At 42.7% G+C, this 8,361-nt stretch overlaps 1 protein-coding gene across 1 annotated transcript in view; it reads right to left on the bottom strand.

Annotated features, from left to right (window-relative positions):
- LOC112071811 (uncharacterized) overlaps positions 1–1,841 on the bottom strand; it is a 13,126-nt gene extending 11,285 nt beyond the window's left edge. Inside the window, exons 1-3 of the mRNA XM_024139240.2 lie at positions 1,459–1,841; positions 1,221–1,296; positions 775–853 (exon numbers count right to left, since the gene is read on the bottom strand). Coding sequence (XP_023995008.1) covers positions 775–853; positions 1,221–1,296; positions 1,459–1,809 — 506 coding nt within the window. The 5' untranslated portion in view covers positions 1,810–1,841. The remainder of the gene's footprint in view (positions 1–774; positions 854–1,220; positions 1,297–1,458) is intronic.
- Positions 1,842–8,361: the final 6,520 nt, after the last annotated feature.

The following is an 8,361-nucleotide window of genomic DNA, read 5'->3' on the forward strand; positions in this document are numbered from 1 at the left end:
CAGATACTGGAGAGATAGAGGGAAGATGAAGGAAGAGAGAATGGAGAGATAAGAGGGAGGAGAGAATGGAGAGATAGAGGAGAGGAGAGAATGGAGAGATAGAGAGAGGAGAGAATGGGAGAGATGAGAGAGAGGAGAAGGTGGAGAGATAGAGGGAGGAGAGAATGGAGAGATATGGAGAGGAGAGAAATGGAGAGATAGAGGGAGAGAGAGAGAATGGAGAGATGGAGAGAAAGGAGAGGAGAAGAATGGAGAGATAGAGGAGGAGAGAATGGAGAGATGGGGAGGAGAGAATGGAGAGATAGAGAGAGGAGAGAATGGAGAGATAGAGGAGGAGAGAATGGAGAGATAGGAGAGGAGAGAATGATGGAGATAGAGAAGGAGGAGAGAATGGAGAGATACGAGGAAGGAGAAGAAATAGAGAGAGGAGATGATGATCGGGAGGAGAGAATGGAGAGATATGCGAGAGAGGACAAGAGAGGAGAATATGGAGAGATAGAGGGAGGAGAGAATGGAGAGATATAGAGAGAGGAGAGAGATGGAGAGATATGAGGGAGGAAGAGATGGAGAGATAGAGATGGACATTAACATTCCTGTTCTCATCTACTAAACACAGATCCAGACTAAATCCACTTCTCTCTCTAAACATTCAAACTGGACTACATATTATGAAAGCTCTCTTTTTCTGCTGTTGTGACATAATGCTGAAACTGAGTAGTGCAGGGTTGAGTCCAGTACGCACATAAACAGGTGTGTGTGTGTGTGTGGTCTTACCCGACGTTGGGTCTCCGTAAGATCCCTATGATCCTCTGGATGCGGTCCATGGCTGCACTCTGCTGGAAACTACTCAGACCTGTCAATCAAATACATAATCCTCCAGTCAGCATTCACACTGTAACACTGTCTGACACGCTACAGTCAGCACACACACACAGACACCAGACATACACACACACACCAGACATACACACACCAATACGCCTACAGATGAAAACTACAGACACAGTAGCTGCAGACTAGATCAATACAGACTAGATCAATACAGACTAGATCAATACAGACTAGATCAATACAGACTAGATCAATACAGACTAGATCAATACAGGCTAGATCAATACAGACTAGATCAATACAGACTAGATCAATACAGACTAGATCAATACAGACTAGATCAATACAGGCTGCAGCATCACACACCAGTATAGGAGAATGGTGCTTACCACGGTCAAATCGTCCCCCCTTCAGTCCATTCAGCAGCTCCAGTAAGGGCCTTACAAACCCCTGCAGCTCAGCACACTGAGAGAGAGGGAGAGAGACAGGGGAGGGATGATTATTAATGGGGTACAGTACTGTGGTCAAGCTGTCTCTGAAGTTGGTTCAGTCTCAAACATCTGTAGGAAGATGAGTTATATATCCCTGTCTTCCATCCCAATCCCTTCATCTCTCTCTGACATTCACCTTCTGGGCAAAGAGCAGGTCTCCCTCTGTCTTCTCTCTRTCCGTCTCGCTTGTTCTCTGTCTCTCAGCTGTGARCCTGGGGTGACCTACAGTAACCTCTGAACCCCGTGACTCCTCCTCCTCGCGGTCAGTGAAGCCGTCACACGCCCACTGGGACTCGGGACTCTCTGCCCCGGAACTCCCGTTGCCCCTGACCATGCCCCCAGTGCCGAGGATGATGGCGGGGGAGCGTTCAGACAGGAAGACGTCAGTGTCATCCTCCGCCTGCTCAGAGTGGTTGAACAGGTAGCTGTCACTGGAGCTCAGCGAATCAACAGAGGGCTGGGAGGAAGTGCTGCCCTGTGATTGCATTCACTGTGTGATTGGAGAGAGAGGGGGAAGGGGGGAGAGGCGAGAGAGCAAGGGGGAGTGGGAAACAGAGAAAGATTTAGAATAACTGCCAAGTAACAAATGTGTCCTCATGACAACAGCCAAATTACATTGTATATTCAACTGAGAGAAAGAAAAATCCAACCCATATTTATGTTTATTATTTTCCCTTTGTACTTTAACTATTTGCACATAATAGACATTTCAAATGTCTTTATTATTTGGAACTTTGTGAGTGTAATGTTTACTGGTCTTTTTTTTCATTGTTTATTTCACTTTTTATGATCTATTCACTTGTTTTGGCAATGTAACATATGTTTCCGAAGTCATAAAGCCCTTACATTGGAAATTGAATTGAAAGAGCGACATTGCTGTGGAAATTGCTATAGGGAGACATTTTTTTTATCCTACAACCCACAAAATAATAACACCAATTCAAAATGGTGGTCTACCAGTGGCCTAGTTAAACATATATAGAGCGTGACTGGGGTATGCAGTAGGCACACAATGGAGTGCATGTCTGGCTCCCATTGAGGCGAGGAGATGGGGAAAGAGAGAGGTGAACGCGAGGGGGAAGGGTGCGAGTAGAATATGCGATAGTAGAATCCAATAAGGAAGGCTGGTCTTTCTCTCTCGACTCTCTCCTCCTCGGCTCCGGTTTTCTCTCTCTCGCTCCTCCCCTTTACTCGCTCTTTCTCTCCATCCCCCCTCACTCTGATTCACTCACTATACCACCCCCCTTCTCAGTTTTTCTGTCTGCTCCCCATCTCTTCCTCTTCTTTTTCCTACCCTCAACCCCCTCCTCTGTAGACAGTACTCCTTCCCCTCCCTCTCTCCCCCTCTCTAATCTGGGAGTCCCTGTTGGTTTGTGACCTCAGACTACATTAAGAGGGGTAACAAGAGCACACTAGTATCTCCACACACACAAGGTCTAACGCCCACCACCCAAAAATACACACTTTCGTATATACACCCTCCACGCACACAAATGTACACACACACAACATACCGTTAAACACACCCCACCACACACACAAAGTCTCCACGCACATTCTGCTAGAGCAAATCCTCTGTGATAATAGTCCCTCTGCAATGTACACACACAAACAAACACACACACACACACACACACACACACACAACACACACACACACACACACCACACACACAGACTTATTAATTCACTTCACTGTTTAATAGTCTGTCACAGAAGTTGTGATTTTTATAACTACACACAAAAGTTGTGTATTTTATTCCTCTTGATTTTTTATTATATATTTTAACTCTGTATTGTTGGAAAGACTCGTAAGCAAGCATTTCACGGTAAAGTCTACACACGTCATATTCGGCACATGTGACAAATACAATTTGTTTTGATTTTCCACACACACACACAAACACACACCACACACACACACACACACAACACACACACACACACACACCACACACACACACACACACACACACACACACACACACACAGAGAGAGACTTATTAATTCACTTCACTGTTTAATAGTCTGTCACAGAAGTTGTGATCTTTACAAGAAAAGGACCACAGTACACTTGGCAACATAATTGTAACAATCCTAACAATCGATTTAAACAGATTGATTATAACTATGGCGGCTCTTTCCTGGCACTTGTGGTCCCAATACTCCTATCATTTAGATAGACTTTGTGGGAATGTAAAGATGAATGACTGAATGCATGCCAATATTATGTAATACAAAGACATAACATGGACCAATGGATCAACCCACTGCATCATATGAGCCAAAACGCATACACTCCTCAGCTTTCTTTTCGGTGTGTGTGTGTGTTTGTGTGTGTTGGCCCGGTCCCGTGTAGTAGGTATGTAGGCTGCAGGGGAATTTGACTGTGTCTCAGGTGGTGAGTGTGTGTGTTTGAGGAACGTGATCATGACAAACACAAACATTACAACTGACACAAATGACACTAAGCACAATAATTATACTTATAACGAACACTGACAAATGTAATATATTATGTTAAAGTCTGACGTTGACTACATGTGGGGCTCGTCTAGCAATTGTTCCATGGTTTTAGAATTAACGCTAGCCTACAGCTCTATAACACTGTAATGCATAAACCATCAACGATGTAACAAATCAGGAGTAGCCTAGCCTACACTAAACACAACGAACGTAATTAGGGAAACGTTGTTTCATGTCTCTGGTATAGCTTATCACAGTCAATTCCGTAAACCGCGCAGGAATGTAGCAATGTAACATTTTAAAGAYAACGCTCACCTGAAATATTGCAACAAAATAACAGCAGTAGAACCGGCCACGGTTGCCAGAAACGGCCTTGATAACGTCTATCTATCTCTGTAGCCCACTTGTCGATATTTGTCTCACACTCGTTGGAACATCAGGTCGGCAGTCTCCTTCCTCTCACGATCGCCGGACCTTCATTGGTTTGCCTCTTTGCTAGTTCTTTCTATCTCCACGGTTTACGAGCTTCAACATGTGCACGGATACACGTGCCCACATTTGTTCGTGCCCTATTGGTTGTTCGTCTGAAGTWACAAACTCCATTGGTGGATCCATGCAGCCAGTGAATTCTTTACTGRCTGCTGATTGGTGGGTCAGCGGGGCACTCAAAGCCCCGCCCATACATGTGGGGCTCGTGGTTAGGGCTGAGTGGGTTGTCTGCTCGTGCCTCAGTCTACTACGGCTGAGCGGTGTAAACACACGCACACGAGCACGCCTTTTTAGGCCTATAGAGTTATTATAATGAATGCCTAGAACAAAAATGAGATATACTGTATAAAATATTTAGGATAGAGGCGTAGGCCAATATGATGACTAATTTGTACCTGATGGTCTAGTCCTAAGTGCTATATTAGGCAGGACTAGGCCTATAACTCTGAATAAACTGGTGGGCTAAGGGTTCTCTCATGGACATGAGAAGTGCGCACGTGAATACGCGGCACCATTCAAGGTCACCCCTCACACCMGGTCTGGAACAGAGTTCTGTTCTCTTCGTTCTGATCTAGAGAAACCACAAGTCATTATCAATGTGTGAAATAGGCTACCTCAGGAACAGAGAGGAGAAAGAAGATCATATTGATACAGTTATTATGGGCTGCGGCAGCCTGTAGAATCCATGCCAGTATGGTTTTTTGTGAATGTGGCTGTTTGTGTTGTTTTGTACTGTATAATGTCAATGTTAGGCAATAATGGTTTTCAATAAGTCAGAAATGTGTAGATGTGTTTTCAATAAAGAGATGTGTGGACAGGTAACACAAAGTTCCCAACAATGCGAATATTCTCTTCACTCACTGWATGTTTTATGGTCAAATAGTAAAGACTTTTGGATTTGATATGGTCTTCTAGGCATGGACAGCCAATAGAGTCACAGAGGCATATAGCATACGGTGCTTAGGGACCTAAAGCTTTCCATCCCCTCATACATACAGCTAAACATTAACCCAATGACCCTCCTCTTCACCATGCAACACACATACGCTCACACGCAAACACACACACACACACACACTTGTGTATTTGTGTATTTTATTCCTCTTGATTTTTTATTATATATTTTTTTTTTACTCTGCAATGTTGGGAAAGACTCGTAAGCAAGCATTTCACTCATATTCGGCCTATATATAGAGACACCAATAACCCACCATCCATAAAGGACCTCACGTTAGCCAGTAGTATTAGAAACAACCAATAACCCACCATCATAGAAGGACCTCAGCGTTAAGCCGTATATATTACACACCACAATAACCCACCATCCATAAAGAGATCCACGTTAGCCTTATATATACACACCCAATAACCCACCATCATAAAGGACCTCACGTTAGCCTATATATAACCACCCAAAACCCACCATCATAAAGAGGACCTCACGTTAGCCGTATATATACACACCAATAACCCACCATCATAAAGGACCTCACGTTAGCCTATAGATACCACACCAAATAACCCACATCATAAAGGATCTCACGTTAGCCTATATATACACACCAAATAACCCACCATCAATAAAGGACCTCACGTTAGCCATATATAGAACCACCCAATAACCCACCATCATAAAAGCGACCTCACGGTTAGCCTATATATAAACACCCAATAACCCACCATCATAAAAGGACCTCACGTTAGCCTATATTTATAACCACCCAATAACCCACCATCATAAAGGACCTCACTTAGCTATATATAAACACCCATAACCCACCATATAAAGACCTCACGTACCATTATAAACCACCCAATAACTCACCATCATAAAGGACCTCACGTTAGCCTATATATAACCACCCAAGTAACCCACCATCATAAAGGACCTCACGTTAGCGCCTATTATATAACCACCCAATAACCCACCATCATAAAGGACCTCACGTTAGCCTATATATAAACACCCAATAACCCACCATCAAAAGGACCTCACGTTAGCCATATATACACACCCAATAACCCACCATCATAAAGGACCTCACGTTAGCCTATATATAACCACCCAATAACCCACCATCATAAAGCGACCTCACGTTAGCCTATATATAAACACCCAATAACCCACCATCATTAAAGGACCTCACGTTAGCCTATATATACACACCCAATAACCCACCATCATAAAAGGACCTCACGTTAGCCTATATATACCACCCAATAACCCACCATCATAAAGGACCTCCCACGTTAGCCGTTATATTATAACCACCCAATAACCCACCATCATAAAGGACCTCACGTTAGCCTATATATACACACCCAATAACCCACCATCATAAAGGATCTCACGTTAGCCTATATATACACACCCAATAACCCACCATCATAAAGGATCTCACGTTAGCCTATATAAACACCCAATAACTCACCATCATAAAGGACCTCACGTTAGCCTATATATAAACACCCAATAACCCACCATCATAAAGAGACCTCACGTTAGCCTAATATATAAACACCCAATAACCCACCATCATAAAGACCTCACGTTAGCCTATATATAAACACCCAATAACCCACCATCATAAAGGACCTCACGTTAGCCGTATATATAAACACCCAATAACCCACCATTCATAAAGGACCTCACGTTAGCCTATATATAAACACCAATAACCCCATCATAAGGACTCACGTTAGCCTATATATAACCCACCCAAATAACCCACCATTCATAAAGGACCTCACGTTAGCCTATATATAACCACCCAATAACCCACCATCATAAATGGACCTCACGTTAGCCTATATATACACAACCCAATAAAACCCACCATCATAAAGGATCTCACGTTAGCCTATATATAAACACCCAATAACTCACCATCATAAAGGACCTCACGTTAGCCTATATATACACACCCAATAACCCACCATCATAAAGGGATCTCACGTTTAGCCTATATATAACCACCCAATAACCCACCACATAAAGGATCTCACGTTAGCCGATATATAACCACCCAATAACCCACCATCATTAAAGACCTCACGTTAGCCCTATATATAACCACCCAATAACCCACCATCATAAAGGACTCACGTTACCTATATATAACCACCCAATAACCCACCATCATAAAGGATCTCACGTTAGCCTATATAATAACCACCCAATAACCCACCCATCATAAAGGACCTCACGTTAGCCTATATATACACACCCAATAACCCACCCATCATTAAATCCCAAGAGTGTGCAAAGCTGTCATCAGGCTACTTGAAGGTTGGCTACTTTGAAGAATCTCAAATATAAAAAATATGTTATTTGTTTAACACTTTTTTGGTTACTACATGATTCCATATGTGTTATTTCATAGTTTTGATGTCTTCACTATTATTTTACAATTGAGAAAATAGTACAAATAAAGAAAAACCCTTGAATGAGTAGGTGTGTCCAAACTTTTGCCTGGTACTGTAATGCCCAGAAAAACACCAGCAAATCTGAAAGTGATCCCTGTTTCACATCAAACCAATTAAGATATATATTAAATAAAAAGTAGCTCATATATTCTGTACTATTTAAATACTTAATGTTAAAAACAACTTTTTAGAGTGATATGATGGATAGATGATATCACAGATGATAACGATGGGCCAGTTTTCCACAACAGGGACAGTGAATGGGAAATGGCCAGGTTATGTATGTCGCATGTTGAAGAGGAGTGTTGCGAGTTCATTGTGAGCTGGATGTATGGGGAAAGGAAGTAGACCTAAGCAATACATATAACGTATGCTGATACAAACTGTATACACACCCAGAAAAAACAGCAAATCTGAAATTAGTTCCTGTTTCACATCAAAGCAATTAACACCTTTATATAAATCAAGAGTACGCCTATACACTTATGTAGCCGTGCGCGTGTGTTCGTGTCGCGTGTGTGGTGTGTGTGTGTGTGTGTGTGTGTGTGTGTGTGTTGTGTGTGTGTGTGGTGTGTGTGTGTGTGTGTGTATTGTGTGTCTCTGTGTGCTGGTCCAAAGCCAATCTAATCCACAACAAGTTGCTTTTTCACATGTGCGA

The sequence above is a fragment of the Salvelinus sp. IW2-2015 genome, unplaced genomic scaffold (assembly GCF_002910315.2).
Source record: "Salvelinus sp. IW2-2015 unplaced genomic scaffold, ASM291031v2 Un_scaffold1727, whole genome shotgun sequence".
NCBI classification, from domain to species: domain Eukaryota; kingdom Metazoa; phylum Chordata; class Actinopteri; order Salmoniformes; family Salmonidae; genus Salvelinus; species Salvelinus sp. IW2-2015.